General features: G+C 43.9%; 1 protein-coding gene across 1 annotated transcript in view; it reads right to left on the bottom strand.

The window, feature by feature from the left end:
* Window positions 1-18,225: 18,225 nt before the first annotated feature.
* Window positions 18,226-22,477, bottom strand: part of LOC306914377 (uncharacterized protein) — a gene marked incomplete at its 5' end in the record, with an annotated part of 102,695 nt that continues 98,443 nt past the window's right edge. Inside the window, 6 exons of the mRNA XM_079491372.1 lie at window positions 18,226-19,707; window positions 20,389-20,510; window positions 20,652-20,726; window positions 21,509-21,955; window positions 22,048-22,167; window positions 22,280-22,379. Of these exons, the coding sequence (XP_079347498.1) occupies window positions 19,645-19,707; window positions 20,389-20,510; window positions 20,652-20,726; window positions 21,509-21,955; window positions 22,048-22,167; window positions 22,280-22,379 (927 nt within the window). The 3' untranslated portion in view covers window positions 18,226-19,644. The remainder of the gene's footprint in view (window positions 19,708-20,388; window positions 20,511-20,651; window positions 20,727-21,508; window positions 21,956-22,047; window positions 22,168-22,279; window positions 22,380-22,477) is intronic.

Below are 22,477 nucleotides of genomic sequence, written 5' to 3'. Positions count from 1 at the left end.
AATTTCGCGACTTTTCTCGCTAACTTACTTTGTGGGAGCAGTTTATGCTAATGAAGGGCGTGGTTCCGGCTACTTTGTGGGTGTGGGTTATGCAAATTTGATGGGCGTGGTTTCGGCTACTTTGTGGGTCTGGTATATGCAAATTAGTGGGTGTCACTTATGTAAATTAGTGGGTGTCACCCCGCCTACTTTGTGGGAGTGGTTTATGCAAATGAAGGGTGTGGTTCCTGCTACTTTGTGGGTGTGGGCTATGTAAATTAGTTGGTCATTATGCAAATGAGTGGGTGTCGCCCGCCTACATTGTTGGAGCGGTTTATGCAAATGAAGGGCGTGTTTCGGCTACTTTGTGGGATTGGCTTATGCAAATGAAGGGGCATGGTATGCAAATGAAGGTGCGTGGTATGCAAATGAAGGGGAGTGGTATGCAGATGAAGGTGCGTGGTATGCAAATGAAGGGGAGTGGTATGCAACTGAAGGGGCATGGTTCCGGCTACTTTGTGGGATTAGTTTATGCAAATGAAGGTGCGTGGTATGCAAATGAAGGTGCGTGGTATGCAAATGAAGGTGCGTGGTATGCAAATGAAGGGCGTGTTTCGGCTACTTTGTGGGATTTGCTTATGCAAATGAAGGGGTATGGTATGCAAATGAAGGTGCATGGTATGCAAATGAAGGGGCGTGGTATGCAAATGAAGGGGCATGGTTCCGGCTACTTTGTGGGATTAGTTTATGCAAATGAAGGTGCGTGGTATGCAAATGAAGGTGCGTGGTATGCAAATGAAGGGGAGTGGTATGCAAATGAAGGGGCATGGTTCCGGCTACTTTGTGGGATTAGTTTATGCAAATGAAGGTAAGTGGTATGCAAATGAAGGGGAGTGGTATGCAAATGAAGGTGCGTGGTATGCAAATGAAGGGGCATGGTTCCGGCTACTTTGTGGGATTATCTTATGCAAATGAAGGTGCGTGGTATGCAAATGAAGGTGCGTGGTATGCAAATGAAGGGGAGTGGTATGCAAATGAAGGGGAGTGGTATGCAAATGAAGGGCGTGTTTCGGCTACTTTGTGGGATTTGCTTATGCAAATTAAGGGGTATGGTATGCAAATTAAGGGGCGTGGTATGCAAATTAAGGGGCATGGTTCCGGCTACTTTGTGGGATTAGTTTATGCAAATGAAGGTGGGTGGTATGCAAATGAAGGGGAGTGGTATGCAAATGAAGGTGCGTGGTATGCAAATGAAGGGGCATGGTTCCGGCTACTTTGTGGGATTATCTTATGCAAATGAAGGTGCGTGGTATGCAAATGAAGGTGTGTGGTATGCAAATGAAGGGGCATGGTTCCGGCTACTTTGTGGGATTAGTTTATGCAAATGAAGGTGCGTGGTATGCAAATGAAGGTGCGTGGTATGCAAATGAAGGGGAGTGGTATGCAAATGAAGGGGCATGGTTCCGGCTACTTTGTGGGATTAGTTTATGCAAATGAAGGTAAGTGGTATGCAAATGAAGGGGAGTGGTATGCAAATGAAGGTGCGTGGTATGCAAATGAAGGGGCATGGTTCCGGCTACTTTGTGGGATTATCTTATGCAAATGAAGGTGCGTGGTATGCAAATGAAGGTGCGTGGTATGCAAATGAAGGGGAGTGGTATGCAAATGAAGGAGTGGTATGCAAATGAAGGGCGTGTTTCGGCTACTTTGTGGGATTTGCTTATGCAAATTAAGGGGTATGGTATGCAAATTAAGGGGCGTGGTATGCAAATTAAGGGGCATGGTTCCGGCTACTTTGTGGGATTAGTTTATGCAAATGAAGGTGGGTGGTATGCAAATGAAGGGGAGTGGTATGCAAATGAAGGTGCGTGGTATGCAAATGAAGGGGCATGGTTCCGGCTACTTTGTGGGATTATCTTATGCAAATGAAGGTGCGTGGTATGCAAATGAAGGTGCGTGGTATGCAAATAAAGGGGAGTGGTATGCAAATTAAGGGGAGTGGTATGCAAATGAAGGGCGTGTTTCGGCTACTTTGTGGGATTTGCTTATGCAAAATAAGGGGTATGGTATGCAAATGAAGGGGCGTGGTATGCAAACGAAGGTGCGTGGTATGCAAATGAAGGGGCATGGTTCCGGCTACTTTGTGGGATTAGTTTGAGCAAATGAAGGTGCGTGGTATGCAAATGAAGGTGCGTTGTATGCAAATGAAGGGGAGTGGTATGCAAATGAAGGGGCGTGGTATGCAAATGAAGGGGCATGGTTCCGGCTACTTTGTGGGATTAGTTTATGCAAATGAAGGTGCGTGGTATGCAAATGAAGGTGCGTGGTATGCAAATGAAGGGGAGTGGTATGCAAATGAAGGGGCATGGTTCCGGCTACTTTGTGGGATTAGTTTATGCAAATTAAGGTGCGTGGTATGCAAATGAAGGGGAGTGGTATGCAAATGAAGGTGCGTGGTATGCAAATGAAGGGGCATGGTTCCGGCTACTTTGTGGGATTATCTTATGCAAATGAAGGTGCGTGGTATGCAAATGAAGGTGCGTGGTATGCAAATGAAGGGGCATGGTTCCGGCTACTTTGTGGGATTAGTTTATGCAAATGAAGGTGCGTGGTATGCAAATGAAGGTGCGTGGTATGCAAATGAAGGGGAGTGGTATGCAAATGAAGGGGCATGGTTCCGGCTACTTTGTGGGATTAGTTTATGCAAATGAAGGTAAGTGGTATGCAAATGAAGGGGAGTGGTATGCAAATGAAGGTGCGTGGTATGCAAATGAAGGGGCATGGTTCCGGCTACTTTGTGGGATTATCTTATGCAAATGAAGGTGCGTGGTATGCAAATGAAGGTGCGTGGTATGCAAATGAAGGGGAGTGGTATGCAAATGAAGGAGTGGTATGCAAATGAAGGGCGTGTTTCGGCTACTTTGTGGGATTTGCTTATGCAAATTAAGGGGTATGGTATGCAAATTAAGGGGCGTGGTATGCAAATTAAGGGGCATGGTTCCGGCTACTTTGTGGGATTAGTTTATGCAAATGAAGGTGGGTGGTATGCAAATGAAGGGGAGTGGTATGCAAATGAAGGTGCGTGGTATGCAAATGAAGGGGCATGGTTCCGGCTACTTTGTGGGATTATCTTATGCAAATGAAGGTGCGTGGTATGCAAATGAAGGTGCGTGGTATGCAAATAAAGGGGAGTGGTATGCAAATTAAGGGGAGTGGTATGCAAATGAAGGGCGTGTTTCGGCTACTTTGTGGGATTTGCTTATGCAAAATAAGGGGTATGGTATGCAAATGAAGGGGCGTGGTATGCAAACGAAGGTGCGTGGTATGCAAATGAAGGGGCATGGTTCCGGCTACTTTGTGGGATTAGTTTGAGCAAATGAAGGTGCGTGGTATGCAAATGAAGGTGCGTTGTATGCAAATGAAGGGGAGTGGTATGCAAATGAAGGGGCGTGGTATGCAAATGAAGGGGCATGGTTCCGGCTACTTTGTGGGATTAGTTTATGCAAATGAAGGTGCGTGGTATGCAAATGAAGGTGCGTGGTATGCAAATGAAGGGGAGTGGTATGCAAATGAAGGGGCATGGTTCCGGCTACTTTGTGGGATTAGTTTATGCAAATTAAGGTGCGTGGTATGCAAATGAAGGGGAGTGGTATGCAAATGAAGGGGCATGGTTCCGGCTACTTTGTGGGATTATCTTATGCAAATGAAGGTGCGTGGTATGCAAATGAAGGTGCGTGGTATGCAAATGAAGGTGCGTGGTATGCAAATGAAGGTGCGTGGTATGCAAATGAAGGGGCATGGTTCCGGCTACTTTGTGGGATTATCTTATGCAAATGAAGGTGCGTGGTATGCAAATGAAGGTGCGTGGTATGCAAATGAAGGGGAGTGGTATGCAAATGAAGGGCATGTTTCGGCTACTTTGTGGGATTGGTTTATGCAAATGAAGGGGCGTGGCATGCAAATGAAGGGGAGTGGTATGCAAATGAAGGTGCGTGGTATGCAAATGAAGGTGCGTGGTATGCAAATGAAGGGGAGTGGTATGCAAATGAAGGGCGTGTTTCAGCTACTTTGTGGGATTTGCTTATGCAAATGAAGGGGTATGGTATGCAAATGAAGGTGCATAGTATGCAAATGAAGGGGCGTGGTATGCAAATGAAGGGGAGTGGTATGCAAATGAAGGGGAGTGGTATGCAAATGAAGGGCGTGTTTCGGCTACTTTGTGGGATTTGCTTATGCAAATTAAGGGGTATGGTATGCAAATTAAGGGGCGTGGTATGCAAATGAAGGGGCATGGTTCCGGCTACTTTGTGGGATTAGTTTATGCAAATGAAGGGGCGTGGCATGCAAATGAAGGGGAGTGGTATGCAAATGAAGGTGCGTGGTATGCAAATGAAGGTGCGTGGTATGCAAATGAAGGGGAGTGGTATGCAAATGAAGGGCGTGTTCGGCTACTTTGTGGGATTTGCTTATGCAAATGAAGGGGTATGGTATGCAAATGAAGGTGCATAGTATGCAAATGAAGGGGCGTGGTATGCAAATGAAGGGGAGTGGTATGCAAATGAAGGGCATGTTTCGGATACTTTGTGGGATTGGTTTATGCAAATGAAGGGGCGTGGCATGCAAATGAAGGGGAGTGGTATGCAAATGAAGGGCATGTTGCGGATACTTTGTGGGATTGGTTTATGCAAATGAAGGGGCGTGGCATGCAAATGAAGGGGAGTGGTATGCAAATTAAGGTGCGTGGTATGCAAATTAAGGGGCGTGGTATGCAAATGAAGGGCATGTTTCGGCTACTTTGCGGGATTGGTTTATGCAAATGAAGGGGCATGGTATGCAAATGAAGGGGCATGGTATGCAAATGAAGGGGAGTGGTATGCAAATGAAGGGGCATGGTATGCAAATGAAGGGGAGTGGTATGCCAATGAAGGGCATGTTTCGGCTACTTTGCGGGATTGGTTTATGCAAATGAAGGGGCATGGTATGCAAATGAAGGTGCGTGGTATGCAAATGAAGGGGAGTGGTATGCAGATGAAGGTGCGTGGTATGCAAATGAAGGGGAGTGGTATGCAACTGAAGGGGCATGGTTCCGGCTACTTTGTGGGATTAGTTTATGCAAATGAAGGTGCGTGGTATGCAAATGAAGGTGCGTGGTATGCAAATAAAGGGGCGTTGCATGCAAATGAAGGGGATTGGTTTATGCAAATTAAGGGGCGTGGCATGCAAATGAAGGTGCGTGGTATGCAAATGAAGGGGAGTGGTATGCAAATGAAGGTGCGTGGTATGCAAATGAAGGGGAGTGGTATGCAAATGAAGGTGCGTGGTATGCAAATGAAGGGGAGTGGTATGCAAATGAAGGGGAGTGGTATGCAACTGAAGGGGCATGGTTCCGGCTACTTTGTGGGATTAGTTTATGCAAATGAAGGTGCGTGGTATGCAAATGAAGGTGCGTGGTATGCAAATAAAGGGGCGTGGCATGCAAATGAAGGGGATTGGTTTATGCAAATTAAGGGGCGTGGCATGCAAATGAAGGTGCGTGGTATGCAAATGAAGGGGAGTGTTAGGCAAATGAAGGGCATGTTTCGGCTACTTTGCGGGATTGGTTTATGCAAATGAAGGGGCATGGTATGCAAATGAAGGGGCATGGTATGCAAATGAAGGGGCATGGTATGCAAATGAAGGGGAGTGGGATGCAAACGAAGGGCGTGGCGACACCCACTCATTTGCATAAGCGACACCTACTAATTTGCATAGCCTCACCCACAAAGTAGCCGAAACAACGCCCTTCATTTGCATACCAGTCCCCTTCATTTGCATACCATACCCCTTCATTTGCATAAACCAATCCCACAAAGTACCCGAAACATGCCCTTAATTTGCATACCAGTCCCCTTCATTTGCATACCATACCCCTTCATTTGCATAAACCAATCCCACAAAGTAGCCGAAACATGCCCTTAATTTGCATACCACTCCCCTTCATTTGCATACCACGCACCTTCATTTGCATGAACTAATCCCACAAAGTAGCCGGAACCATGCCCTTCATTTGCATACCACGCACCTTCATTTGCATAAGATAATCCCACAAAGTAGCCGGAACCATGCCCCTTCATTTGCATACCACGCACCTTCATTTGCATACCACGCACCTTCATTTGCATGCAACGCCCCTTAATTTGCATAAACCAATTCCCTTCATTTGCATGCCACGCCCCTTTATTTGCATACCACACACCTTAATTTGCATACCACTCCCCTTCATTTGCATGCCACGCCCCTTCATTTGCATACCACGCACCTTCATTTGCATAAACTAATCCCACAAAGTAGCCGGAACCATGCCCTTCATTTGCATACCACGCACCTTCATTTGCATGCAACGCCCCTTAATTTGCATAAACCAATCCCCTTCATTTGCATGCCACGCCCCTTTATTTGCATACCATGCACCTTAATTTGCATAAACCAATCCCCTTCATTTGCATGCCACGCCCCTTTATTTGCATACCATGCACCTTAATTTGCATACCACTCCCCTTCATTTGCATGCCACACCCCTTCATTTGCATAAACCAATCCCACAAAGTATCCGAAACATGCCCTTCATTTGCATACCACTCCCCTTCATTTGCATGCCACGCCCTTCATTTGCATAAACCAATCCCACAAAGTAGTTGAAACATGCCCTTCATTTGCATACCACTCCCCTTCATTTGCATACCACGCACCTTCATTTGCATACCATGCACCTTCATTTGCATACTACTCCCCTTCATTTGCATACCACGCACCTTCCTTCATTTGCATAAACTAATCCCACAAAGTAGCCGGAACCATGCCCCTTAATTTGCATACCACTCCCCTTCATTTGCATACCACGCACCTTCATTTGCATAAACTAATTCCACAAAGTAGCCGGAACCATGCCCCTTCATTTGCATACCACTCCCCTTCATTTGCATACCACGCACCTTCATTTGCATACCACGCACCTTCATTTGCAAAAACTAATTCCACAAAGTAGCCGGAACCATGCCCCTTCATTTGCATACCACGCCCCTTCATTTGCATACCACGCACCTTCATTTGCATACCACTCCCCTTCATTTGCATACCATGCATCTTCATTTGCATACCACGCCCCTTCATTTGCATACCACGCCCCTTCATTTGCATAAACTAATCTCACAAAGTAGCCGGAACCATGCCCCTTCATTTGCATACCACTCCCCTTCATTTGCATACCACGCACCTTCATTTGCATAAGCCAATCCCACAAGGTAGCAGAAACATGCCCTTCATTTGCATACCACTCCCCTTCATTTACATACCATGCCCCTTCATTTGCATACCATGCCCCTTCATTTGCATACCACTCCCCTTCATTTGCATACTACGCCCCTTAATTTGCATAAGCCGATCCCACAAAGTAGCCGAAACACGCCCTTTTTTTGCATACCACTCCCCTTCATTTGCATACCACGCCCCTTCATTTGCATACCACGCACCTTCATTTGCACAAACTAATTCCACAAAGTAGCCGGAACCATGCCCCTTCATTTGCATACCACTCCCCTTCATTTGCATACCACTCCCCTTCATTTGCATACCACGCACCTTAATTTGCATACCACGCACCTTCATTTGCATACCACTCCCCTTCATTTGCATACTATGCCCCTTCATTTGCATAAGCCGATCCCACAAAGTAGCCGAAACACGCCCTTCATTTGCATACCACTCCCCTTCATTTGCATACCACGCCCCTTCATTTGCATACCACGCACCTTCATTTGCTCAAACTAATTCCACAAAGTAGCCGGAACCATGCCCCTTCATTTGCATACCACTCCCCTTCATTTGCATACCACTCCCCTTCATTTGCATACCACACACCTTAATTTGCATACCACGCACCTTCATTTGCATACCACTCCCCTTCATTTGCATACCATGCCCCTTCATCTGCATACCACGCCCTTCATTTGCATACCACACACCTTCATTTGCATAAACTAATCCCACAGAGTAGCCGGAACCATGCCCCTTCATTTGCATACCACTCCCCTTCATTTGCATACCACGCACCTTCATTTGCATACCACGCACCTTCATTTGCATACCACGCACCTTCATTTGCATACCACGCACCTTCATTTGCATGAACTAATCCCACAAAGTAGCCGGAACCATGCCCCTTCATTTGCATAAGCCACTCCCACAAAGTAGTCGAAACCACACCCACAAAGCAGGTGGGACGCAGCCCACTAATTTGCATAAGCAAAATGTGAGGTGTGTGAAATGCCCCCGGAAATATGATCCATCCATCATCCATCCATCCATCCATCCATCCATCCATCATCCATCCATCCATCCATCCATCCATCATCCATCCATCCATCCATCCATCCATCCATCATCCATCCATCATCCATCCATCCATCCATCCATCCATCCATCCACCCATCATCCATCCATCCATCCATCCATCATCCATCCATCCATCCATCATCCATCCATCATCCATCCATCCATCCATCCATCCATCCATCATCCATCCATCCATCCATCATCCATCCATCCATCCATCCATCATCCATCCATCCATCCATCCATCATCCATCCATCCATCCATCATCCATCCATCATCCATCCATCCATCCATCCATCCATCCATCATCCATCCATCCATCCATCCATCATCCATCCATCCATCCATCCATCATCCATCCATCATCCATCCATCATCCATCCATCCATCATCCATCCATCCATCCATCCATCCATCCATCATCCATCCATCCATCCATCCATCCATCCATCATCCATCCATCCATCCATCATCCATCCATCCATCCATCCATCCATCATCCATCCATCCATCCATCATCCATCATCCATCCATCCATCCATCCATCCATCATCCATCCATCCATCATCCATCCTTCATCCATCCATCCATCATCCATCCATCCATCATCCATCCATCCATCCATCATCCATCCATCCATCATCCATCCATCCATCCATCCATCCATCCATCATCCATCCATCCATCCATCATCCATCCATCCATCCATCCATCATCCATCCATCCATCCATCATCCATCCATCCATCCATCCATCCATCCATCATCCATCCATCCATCCATCCATCCATCCATCCATCCATCCATCCATCCATCATCCATCCATCCATCCATCATCCATCCATCCATCATCCATCCATCATCCATCCATCCATCATCCATCCATCCAGCCATCATCCATCCATCATCCATCCATCCATCCATCCATCCATCCATCCATCATCCATCCATCCATCCATCCATCCATCCATCCATCCATCCATCCATCCATCCATCCATCCATCATCCATCCATCCATCCATCCATCCATCATCCATCCATCCATCCATCATCCATCCATCATCCATCCATCCATCCATCCATCCATCCATCATCCATCCATCCATCATCCATCCATCCATCCATCCATCCATCCATCCATCCATCTATTTATTTTTTTATTTTTTTATTCATTCATTCATTCATTCATTCATTCATTCATTCATTCATTCATTCATTCCCCCCGGAAATAAATAAATAAACAAGGATAATCATCCATCCATGTGTGACGATTGTTTGACACACATCATGTCTGTCTGTCTGTCTATAGCAAGAGGTGGGGGGGGGGGGGGGGCGCCAAAGCATATTTTAGACTGATTCAGTATTGACCATATTAAGCCAGGTATCACGGCAGACAGCACTAATATAATAAACAAACGTGAACGGAGCACTGCTGCCAACATAGTACACGCATATAGTGGCCATACTGGCATACTCACCATAGCCTGGTCAAGGTTTCCCCTTGGTGGACGTGACATTTCCAACTATTGCCACCGCGAGAGCCCCGGGAGCGCGTCCGGGACGGCGGCCCGGTTCGAACGAGATTCCCCCCGTCCGAAACGGACAAGGGACGGCCGAGATAGGGCCGGGGACCCCCGCGGACCCCCTCCGCGGACCCCCGGCGGACCCCCGGCCCTATGGAGGGGCCGGGATTGATTTATCCTTAGTCTAAGGACTAAGGATCTATCTCAGTCCTTTGACTAAAAGGTAAAGTATGATTTATTTGGATTTATCCTTATTATTGTGAAAGATGTCCCCCAAATGTAAATTATTAATTTATTATTATTATTTTAATAATTATTATAAATGTGCAAAAAATATATATATAATTTATTTTACATGATTTCCTCTGATGAGTCCTAGTAGTAAAAAGTAGTAGTAAGGTTGAAATCGTTTTTTGCAAGTAGAAATTAATCCGGGTTTTACAGGGTTAGTCATTCATTCATTCATTCATTCATTCATGCCCCCCGGAAATAAATAAATAAACACGGCTAATCATCCATCCATGTGTGACAATTGTTTGACACACATCATGTCATGTCATGTCTATCTATAGCAAGAGGTGGAATTGCGTCAGATCTTCTACACAAAGCAAAACAAAGGGGAGCAGTGCACCACCCTGTGGCAACAACTGGCACTGCTGACTGTTACAAATTGACAGAGTGGATTATCTTGGATTACGTCCGCCAACATACATTCCAATAGTACATTTACTTGACTAAAAGGTAAAGAGTGATTTATTTTGATTTATTCATTCTGGATCCTTAGTCCTTGGTCCGAGGTCACGAATCTTGACTCGAACCAGCGTTCTCTGGCAGGCACCATAGGAAGCTGCCCAAACCACTGAGCCATCATGGAATACTCTTAACCATGGATTTGGGGTAATTTTATCTTTTTGTTTTTTTGGAAGGGAAGACAAAAAAAAATAAAGTCTATTTTACCAATGCAAAGGGTGAAATATTGTCATAATGTACGTTGTGTTTGTTTTGGAAAGGAAAAAGGGTTTTAATGTACTTTTTAGTGACGTTAGGGTAGAGTTTGTTCTTTTCTCCTGCTCCTCGTCCGAGACGACACACACACATCAAAGGGATTTGATACCACACAGTACTTGTGACACACACACACACACACACACACACACCAGAGACTGGCAGCTGATTGGCTCATTCAGGGTTGCCAGGTTGGTGGCTGTCAGGTTGTCTAATGCCTGCTGCATTGTGTGCAGCTACAACCAGCTACACTGGCATTTAAACACATTCATATTGTAACTGTTGCCACTATAGGTGATATAGTTTGCTTTATTCCTAAAAGCTCCAAGTTCATAATGAAGAAGTTCATAGTTAAGTCACATTTACGTTTAAAACATTATTTCATGTATTTGTGTCAAGTTGTTGTATGCTTTTATTTTGAAGAGTCAAAGTCATGTTCCGTGTCTCGTTTGATCTGCTCATGTAAATTGGGTACACAGGTTTTTTGTGTAAGCAATCAAGCCACAAGCAGCAGCAGGGTGCAGCAGCTCCATTTGCACTGGTCACACAAAGAGACTAAGTTACAAGAGACTGTCATAAGAAAGGTTATAAGGACCTAAGACTGAAGAGATTCCCTTCTTTGTTATTTGCACGCAGCCAACGAGGTATTTGTTTTACTTTATTTTACTTTGGTAAAATGTTTGCATCTACATGCTGTGCATGTCATGTCGTATTTATGTTAATTGTAACGTGCTTGTTTTATTGTATTGTTTATAGTTTTCACGGTGAATTTGGAGGATCCACAAGTCTTCAAATAAATCAGTTTCAAGGAAACCACTTGTGTCTGTCTGTGCTCGGAGGGAGTTACACATATAATATGACAGCACCACACACACACACACAGAGGCATTGCCTAAAACACATTAAAACACTCAAACATTCCAGGTGACTAAAATGTGACTAAATTAAAACTCAAATTCAAGGGACTGAAATGAGTTTGCTGCCAAAAACACAACACTGCATGATGTCACCTCCGTTCTTTATTTCACCAGAGAGCAGACACGGTCCCCACAGGTCAGGTCAAAGGTCATTCCGACTGACAGACAGACAGACAGAGAGTCAGTCGGGTCAGACACTCAGCGAGTCACTCGATTGATTCATTTACAAACACACAAGCTGTGTGTTTGTAAATAATCAGACCCACCGTTTCATTAGAGGATGTTCAGGTGGGGGTGAACCCTTTTTGGTGCATTATGTTATACTTTTATGTTATAAAAATAGCAGACCCGCAAGCGGTGGCGCGCTACGAGCTTGTAGGTCTGCTATTTTTGAAAAATCGTGAAAATGCGGCTCAAATCTTTGAGTATATAGGTGTGTGTGTGCGTGTGTGTGTGCACGCGCGCGTGCGTGCGTGCGTGCGTGCGCGTAAATGGTGCATTTATATAGCGCCTTTATCCAAGGCGCTTTACATAGATGCATTACATGTAATTATATGTAATTGGCCTCCGACCCCCATCTGAAAATATGTTGTTCCCCCTAGGTCTGCTATTTTTGGGGGCCTCTGTCTGTCTGTCTGTCTGTCTGTCTGTCTGTCTGTCTGTCTGTCTGTCTGTCTGTCTAAAATAGCAGACCTACAAGCTCGTAGCGCGAGTGCTGCGCTACGAGCTTGTAGGTCTGCTATTTTGGGGGCCTCTGTCTGTCTGTCTGTCTGTCTGTCTGTCTAAAATAGCAGACCTACAAGCTCGTAGCGCGGCACCAAGTGCCACGCTACGAGCTTGTAGGTCTGCTATTTTTGGGAGCCTCTGTCTGTCTGTCTGTCTAAAATAGCAGACCTACAAGCTTGTAGCGCGGCACTTAGGTCCGCGGCTGTCGGCCGTTTTCCGCTTAGGTGTGGACACACTGTGTGCGAGGCTACAGTTTCTCATTGTTCCTCCTATGTGTCAATCATTGTGATTGGCCTATCCACACACACACACACACACACACACTTACTTACTTACTTACTTACTTACTTACATGCTTATGGTTGTCCATCCAATCCGATGATGACGTCCACTTATGTCCTTAACGGTGAGTTATTTGGTGGCTAAAGTGTCCAATCCTGGAATTACATGTTTTATTGCAGGTGGGGCAACAAGTGAAACTGGAATTGAGGACACTGCGAACTAAGTGAGCAGACAAAAACTGGAACTAGACAATAATGTCCAACCTTAAAATACACCAGAGAATCTTAAAATGTTTTTCTTTACTTTTTTTCTTTTTCTTTTTTTCTACTGATGAGACGGAGAGACCTCTTACTGAACAAACACTCAGCAATTATTATTGTCTCCACCAGGCCGAAGGCATGGGGAGAGAGTATGTTTTGCACTCCGTCCGTGTGTGTGTGTGTCCGTCCTTCCTTCCTTCCTTCCGTCCTTCCGTCCGTCCGTGATCAGCTAATCTCCGGCACCGTTGGCCCGATCCATGCCAAACTTTGCACACACACTCCCTGGATGCCAACAACGAACCTCTGCCCCAAATATTCTTCAATGGGCTGTTATAGCGCCACCATGAGGCCGATTTAGGCAAAACACATTTCTGTACATTACTCGTACACATTTTATCCATACATCACACAATTCGGTATACACTATCTTCATAGTCATGTGATCAACACGGATCTGCACCATTTCCCATCTTCCATCCTGATTGGCTAAGATTGGCTTCCAAAGCTCACATGATTGGTCCGTTTCGAACAAAATGTCGCAAATCACAAACAGTGTGCAATTTCCGTGAAATTATGCACGCACATTTCCACTAGGCCGAGGACGACATGCCACTCATTCTTTTCCAAATCAGCCTCATGGTGGCGCTATAACAGGCCAATTCCTGTTTTTAGCTATAACTGCATCGATCTGTATACAACTTATGTATGCGCACTCCCTAGAGGCCATGGAAAAACATTGTCTCTGCATCCCTCCACATCTACCGGTTATAGCGCCACCATGAGGCCGATTTCTGCAAAACACATTGCTTATGTTAGTCGCACAGATTTCATCCAAATCTCACGCAAATCGGTACACATGATCTCTGTAGTCATGTGAACAAGACAGTCTGTTGGATTTCTCAGATTCTACATTGATTGGCTAACATTGCCTTCCAAAGTTTTCAGGAGTGGCCCGTTTTGTTCAAAATGCTGCACATGTCCTGCTCATCCAGAATTCTATCCTCAGAGATGCTATGAGTGATCTGGCTCTGCATTTCCTCAACAAAAGAACATTGTTGCAAAAAACAAACAAACAAACAAACAAACATGTTTATATTACTCCTGAACATTTTGCCAAACATCTCACACAGTCCTATCCTCCTGGTGGAGACCTGTGCCCGGAAGGGCACTTTTTCTAGTTATTATTATTTTACAAGAAACGTTTTGTTTGAACCAAAACATCACTTGCACTGCTAAACCACAGAATGGTGAAAACATTGCCGAGCTTATAGTGCACTGTGATTTAAGCAACACAGCTGCAAGCTCAACAATAATGGGCACCGTGGAGTTATGTGTGCAAGTAGTTGACCTACTGTCAACCTTCTGCACCTTTTAAACTGTAGAGGAATTTAAACAAACTACAAAATGGACTCGGGGTTTCATGCCCCATTAACAAACTGAGCAGCTATGAGAAGACAGAATGAGGTCGCGCTCCTTACAGAATGGAAACCCTGGCCCTGACCTCTCACCTGACCCCGTGGCTCGATAACCGGTTGAACACATGTTCCTCTTTTGTTTTCTACTGTGTCACTTTAAATATCCGCGGGTCCGAGTTTAGTTCCAAGATTAGTTCTATCCTAGGTAAATCGTACATCAAGTGTATGCTTTAATTTATTCTAATAACATAGATCTTTCAAGGGGCATGCGATTTAAAACACACGCTTGAAGACGGCTACCTTTTCTTTTTTACCAGTGTACAAAATGATTGATGATCACATAACATTAAAACATTTGATAGCTTTTTAACTATTAGCAGAAAGTACTATTTTGAGTAATGTCAATCTTCTCATAGAAAGACTGTCTTCATGTGTTGTCTGTATGTCATTTTAGAGCCAAACCTCCATTCCTTAGTTTACAAGAAGGAGTTTCTACCAGACAGCGGCGATATAGGATAATAGGATTCACCAATTTCTACTATTACTAGTGCTACTACTACAAGTACTACTATAAATACTACTTGTACTAGTATTACTGCTACTAATTTAGTACCACCACTAACACTACTAATAATACTGGTACTTTTTTGCCACTCGCCACCTCTCTCGTTCTTCCTGCGCTCCCCTCTTATTCATTTTTGTGTTATTTTTTACTCCACCCACCTTATTTTTGAGTGGTGCAGCCTGGTGTGTCCCTGGCTGGCTGGCTGGCTGTCTGTCTGAGCACGGAAATAGCGTAATAGCGTTTGTTGACCACCAAGTGTCACTGTTGCGCAGCCTAACACGCTCACACACAAACACACGCCAGGGAGGAGGGCTTGTACAGTACAGTACTACAGCACGAGTACAGTACAGCACCACTCAGTTCAGACAGGTCTTATTTTGTTTAATTCTTCCCATTTTTCACACTTTCTTCCATCTATCCTCCTTTCTTTCATTGAGCTCAACTCTACTTCCGAATTAAACAGGAAGTACTCTGTGGCGGGTTAAAAGGATAGTCATGTAACCACTTAAACCCTAAAACAGACCTGAGTTGCAACTGTACTTGGATCGCTTCCCCCCCGCCCCCCCCCCCCCCCCATACAGTTGGAGGCCATCGATATTGTCCTTTTCTTTTTGCTGAGGTTTGCGTGATCTGCGCAAAAGGACAGTTAACCCATTTTGGGTGGGAACCCCTTTTGGTGTTTAAACATTGTTATAATTTAGCTATTGAAAAATAGCAGATCTACAAGCTCATAGCGCGCCACCGAGTGGCGCGCTACGAGCTTGTAGGTCTAAAATCGTGAAAATATTTATTTCAGAAAACTGGAGGATTTAGAAGGATTTTTTTAAAATTTTGAGGTCAGGCCTAAATGGGTCAAATGATAAGGGAAAATATCGGTATGCACCACATTTCTATGCCAAAAATAGCCGATCAACGTGTCACGACGTGTTGGGAGATTCTGCTATTTTCTGAGCATGCATGCTGGTTCAAGTGGTTGACAAACAATTTGTTTCTTGTTTTCCAATAATGCTAATTATGCTAGTCGATCAATAACTGAGCGGTGGTTCCGGGAGGAGGTTGCACCACCTCGCACTAAGTTCAAACGTAGCCTAGTAATTGCGTAAATGGCCTTTACGTCAAGACTTATGCATTACTAAAAGTCTTTACACAAGTCAGATGACACTGAAAGTCCATGCATCAGGTGAGGTTCCTTTTGCGAAGAAGAAAACAAAAAAGAAGCTTTTATATGAATGGACTCGATGGAGACATGAGGGCTGAGTGCTTTGGTGTTGGGATTTTATTTTCCAATTGTTTTGACATGTTAGGAATGTTGGGAACTAGTTCATTTGAATCCCTGAAGGGAATTAGGGACAAATCTCTTGTATTTGATTTTCTCTTTCTTTCAATTAGTTAAACAGGCAGTGTGCCATTTGCATTGTCACATACATCAAATAGAAATACTTGCATTATGTTGTGGTGGGCATCATTGTAATTCCTTGTGTATTAACTGTATGGAGAATTGTATCATATACTGTACAGAATTATATTAACTTTGTCTCCCTCTAGTGGTTGATCAGTGTAAGTACTAGCTGACTGTGAAATACAATACGATGTTGCACTACTAGTCCAATGTACTACTGTAATACTGAACGTGTTGGTTTTTGTATATTGTGAAACTAAATGATACTTTTAGCAAGCTCCCAGAAGTTAGATGTGTGTGTTTGTAGTTCTTCCACTGACTACTACTATATCCCACTAAATGTATTCCTTGGAACAGAAGTCAATACTATATCCTTTATGTGCTCTTTATGGGTTTCATTAATTATCTTAATATAAAACCTTTGACCTTTTTAAAGGACCACTTCACCACTTTTCAACTTATCTTCATATAATTGGTCCTCACTAATGTTCATGATAAAATACCACCATTTTTTTCTACTCTGTTTCATAGGAGGGCTATGGGCATTTCTGAAACCTGTCCACCAGTGACATTAGGAAGATTTATTTTTGAACAATATCTTTTTTAAACAATTTAAATTTGTATTATCGTGAGAACGATGGCTTCCATTTTTGCATTGCAACTTTTCAGGAATAGAAAGCCTGCAGTTTCTATTAGCTTGGATTCCCCATTGATGATGTCACTGGTGGACGGGTTTCTGAACTGCCCACAGCCCTCCTATGAGACACAGACGGAGTAGAAAGAAATTGTTGCATTTTATCATGAACATTAGTGAGGACCAACTATATGAAGATAGGTTGAAAAGTGGTGAAGTGGTCCTTTAAGCACTGAAACCCTGTACTAGACTGGAGTCCCACAGGGCTCGATTCTGTCTTCACTATAAATATATTTGGTGAAAATAGCAGATCGACAAGCCCACATCTGCTATTTTCACCAGATGTCTGCCCCCAGAATAGGGACACTAGGGTACAAGTATTATATGTATTGGTTAAAACAAAGTAGTAGTAATATCATTGCTATAGTGTTTGTTCAGTAACAGCTAGGGTCTCTCCAGCTCTTGAATGCATTGTCAGGTGCGTGGTCAATGTCAGTCAGGAAGAGTAGGCCTACATATTTATCAGTTTCAATTGTTTAGTGTTCCAGTTCCAATCTAGGTTAAGTATCCCCACCAGGAGGCCGGAGCAGGCGGAGGATTACATTTTCACTCGGTGCAGATTTTGTATGACATAAGATAGTTCGGTTAAACCCTGTCCATCAGCACTATACGTTCTGTTGGACTGGAAGAAACTAGTTTAAAAATAAATGCACATTTATGTACTTGTTTGGGACTGGAAACAAAAGGTTTAGGACTTTATAGTCTTGACTTGGGACTGTTCTCTGCAAAATAGGGACTTTGTTCCATCTCTGAAATGAATTAACGTTGCCTAGTAGAAACTAAACACAAATACAAAACAGAGGTGACAGCCTCGACTCTTGCACACGCTTTTCACATGCAATTTGTAATCCATTTTAACCCTGGTCGAAATAATTACGTCAGCCATGGTAATTTTTGAGGTGGGCAAGAGGATGATAAGCGTCATAACAAGTAACTTGAAAAACAATGTGATTTTGTTCAATCTATCATTACGTCCATCACAATTATCAGGAATAATCGGTTTCCCCTGTAGATAATTAAGTCAATGACCATTCTCTCCATTCACATTCTTTGCCATCAAACCATCCATAGAAAATAACCCGGAACACAATGATGAACTCAACTTTTATTAATTTTGGTTTACAGTTATATAATGATTAATTAAACAAGGTACATTTTGTTGAACAGAAAACAAGCAGTCATGTTGGATCCCTACAGGGATGCAAATCATGTATCCCACATTGCATATAAGCACATGACACTTGACAAACTATAAAGAAAAACAAAAATATCAGTCTAGTATCATACGATATCAACAGAAGAGAGTAAACTTGGATTAGAACTGACGAGTTCAGGGAACTCTATCGTTAGGCAACAGTGGCTGGCAAAAACCAAAAAAAAATCACCAACATCTATAAAAACCTTTATCAGAAAACCAGATTCTTGAAGAGATTGGGACCTCCAAATAAGGACGGAGTACTTGTTCTGGTAGTGCCATCGTTTTTCCAGTGTTTGGCCACTGTCTGATGGTCATTTCTCACCCCGAAGCTCATTTATCTACTCACCAAAGCTGTAATTGCAGTTTCTTTCTTTTTTTTTTTTACAAAATCCAATCAGAACAAGGCGTACACACTGACCATTCCATTACCACCGAAGCCTGGAGATTACTTTTGAAACCTGGTTTTTCCCATGATAATTTGCGGTAATGTCTAGTTGTGCAGTGAAAATACTTATTTATTTGAACACGTTTGCTACTTTTGAAACACGGTTTTCCTATGATAATTTATGCCTATAGTTGTGCAGCAAAAAAGTCTTGCTTCCTCTATTTTATTGCACGTTGTTTGCCCAAAATCGGCACCAGGGGTAAAGTCAGAAAGTGGGCAAAACCCATTTTGGGCGGGAACCCCTTTCGGTGTTTTGAGCATTATGTTATGCTTTAGCTGTTGAAAAATAGCAGATCTACAAGCTCGTAGCGCGCCACCGAGTGGCGCGATACGAGCTTGTAGGTCTGCTATTTTTGAAAAGTCGTGAAAATGTGGCGCAAATATTTGAATATATATTATTACATGTTTTTTTTATTTCAACGTCAGGCCTAAATGGCTTAATACCGTAATCACAGGGCGAGCGTTCTGGGCAAGACACACTGTACAGACAGTGTATATTGTACTGAGACACACTGTACAGACAGTGTATATTGTACTGAGACACATGGATTTACTTTACCATTGGTAATACTGACCCTTAACGAGGTCAGATAAATAAACACGATGTATAATACCTGGGCCAATGATAACGTCTATTCTATGTCGTCGTCATTGCAGATCATGTATTTGAAAAACGAAAATGAGATCCTTCCCTTTGTTTTGAGATCTGTTCCTATATTAAATGTTAAAGAAAGGTGTCGTGAAAATAAACAAATGCAGTATATGGTGTCAGACGGCTGCCGACATGTATCTGTGACGCTCGACAGTCTACATGAGAGACGTTTGACTTTACTCTGCATCAACCAGAATGAAGACCGCAGTCAGGGTTAGTCGGAGGCGGAGACTGCAGCACAATGGCCTGGTCCTCCTTGTAACTTCTGGTAATGTTTCTAAAAAGGAGAACAAATTAAGAGTCAGGAAAAAGCATCGATTACAGCAGGGGTGGGCAACTTTGACGATGGAGAGAGCCGCTATATTTCCACACTCACTCCAGAGGGCCGCATTGCATATTACTGTCGTAGCAAAAAATAGCCAATCTACAAGCTCAAAACGTGTGGCGCTGCGTTTTGAGCTTGTAGATCAGCTATTTTTGCTATATTTGAATTGAAATACTGAATTATTTTTTGCTTTTATTTTATTAGAATCCTGAAAAGTAACCTTTTTATTGATTTTCAAATGGATTTAGTTTTAGTTATTATAACGTTATGAACTAAAGACAATACTACTAATAAGTACTAGTCATTTAATACTAGTCATTAAGTATAATTAAAGCAGGTCATGTTTGCATGTTTGGAATTGCAACAGCTGAAATCAATAGTATTCTGATATTAACCTGCGGGCCGCACTAAGTGAAGGTGGGGGCCGCATGTGGCCCCCGCGCCGCCAGTTGCCCACCCCTGGATTACAGTGTGTGTGTGTAATTGTACAATATGTCAGAGTGACACTGCAAACCTTTGCATAGGCTATTTCAGCAGTCAACCAAAAAAAATAAAAATAAATGAGGTAAAAATGACATTCATAGAACTGCCTAAGCCTACTGTATATGTATAGTAGTGCGTGCGTGTGCGTACCTCCATGTTTTTGTAGTGCTCGTGGGTACTGCAGTGCAGATCCTTGGCTGTGTTTTCATTCTCATAGAAAACACAACACAGGTTACAGAAGAATCCGGTCTTAGGGACGACAAACTCCAACCCTGGGAGAAAACGGGCATGAAAGAGATGAGAGAAAAAGAACGGTACTATATGAAACGGGTGAAAGAAAGACAACACGATGGAGAGGAAAGAGCGAAAGAAAAAGACTATATGATAGAGAAAGCATAGTGTGTGTGTCTCACCGATGGGGTTGTTGGGTGCAAAGGGAGGCAGTTTGAAGTCAGCAGCAACAGTGGGACACTGAGATCGATGTTTCTCTATCAGAGAAGGGGGTGGAGAGAGAGAGAGAGAGAGAGAGAGAGAGAGAGAGAGAGAGAGAGAGAGAGAGAGAGAGAGAGAGAGAGAGAGAGAGAGAGAGAGAGATCAAACCCCAAGCCATGACAATATTCATGATATAACCCATGTTGGAGTGCCAATTGCTTTAATATAATGTGAGGCAGCCTTGTGTAAAAATAGAGACTTTATAAGCAACGACGGATACGGCAGTCGGCTACGGCAACCGGAAATGGATCGGTGCTCGATACATAAACCTGCTCTCTGTCGCAGCCCTTTCTACTACGGGAGAACCTACAGTTTACACTACAACGCCATGTCATAACCATGTTTATTGAAATTATAGCCGTCATACATTTACACAGATTGCTCCATCACCTCTCTTATGCTGTGTAATGTGTTGGCATGCTCTGAATGAAGAAATAACACTAATACCATATGTCATATTAACCATGTTTATTACAACGGTTTTAGAATAACACAGATTGCTCCAGCACCTTCCTCTTTCCACTGCTGATCATGTCCAGCGCATGTAAGAATTAAGCAATATCGGAATTAAGTTAGCTGACGTGCGACTTCCGCGTAGCGGAGCCGTCCTGAAAACAGTCGTTGCTTAAAGTCCCTATTATCAAGGTAAGGCTACTCCACTGTGGTTTCATGTATGGCCATTGGCCAAAGATTATATAGGCTACTGTGTCTAGATTCATTCTCTAATCAATCACTGATGCAGTTTTAAGTACATTTCTAGGACTAGTACATCATTTACCATCATTATTCTCATCCTCGTAATGCTCCTCTTCGTCGCTCACTTCCTCCAGGCTCACCCTGGCCCTCGCCTGACGCTCTTCTTCTGTTTTCTCGGTTGTTTTCCGTCCTTGCGTTGGTTTTTTGGAGGACTCCGTGTCGGTGCAGACGGTCGCTGCGTCTCCTTTGGCATGGCCGTCGTCTTCCGCCTCTTTTCCTCTTTCTCCTCCTCCTCCTCCTCCGTCCTTGCCCTGTGGTTCTCCGGCGTCACTCTTCTCTGGCGGCGTGGCGTCCTTTTCGGCGGTTTCGCCCTTCTTTCTAGTTCTCGCTCTTCTTCTGGGCTGTGGCTCCTGAACTTTGACCAATGAGGAGGTGGCGGAGGCGGCGGTGGAGGTGGGAGGTGCTAGTTCGGCGGCGGTTGACGACGACTCTTGCTTTGCACTGCTCCGCGTGTTCCTGCCCTTCACCACTGTGGAGGGATGACAGAGGATGAATGAATGATTGAATTCATGTATGTGTATCCGTTTCTTTCTGTGCACCTGTTTGTGTGTGTGTGTGTACCAGACTGCTTGCTCCCCCTCTTCGTCCTGACTCGTCGTCTCCTGGTCACCATTGCCTCCTCCTGCTCCTCCTCCTCCTCCTCTCCTACCTCGTCTAATGTCACAAAGTTCATCTGTTCATCTGAGGAGATAAGAGGGACAGAGTGTAGGGGGTTGAGGAGAGAGAACTTGAATGAAACCACATCAATGATGGAGGTAATACACGTGCGAATAATATGCACACACACACAAACCTGTTTCGTCGTCATCCTTTGGTTCAGCAGCAGCACTGGAGGGAATCTGGGTCTGATCTTCATCTCTGTCCCCTTCATCACCACCTAGAGCGACTGGAAGCTAGAGAGAGAGAGAAATTAGATTTTTAAAAAACAACAACTTTCTTTTAACCCTAGCATCCCTGTTCTGGGCTTATCATAATGTGCCCTGTATTGTCC

This window comes from Electrona antarctica, assembly GCF_951216825.1.
Source record: "Electrona antarctica genome assembly, chromosome: 21".
NCBI classification, from domain to species: Eukaryota; Metazoa; Chordata; class Actinopteri; order Myctophiformes; family Myctophidae; genus Electrona; species Electrona antarctica.
Note: the sequence above shows the minus strand (reverse complement) of the source record. Positions and strands in the feature narration are given on the sequence as shown.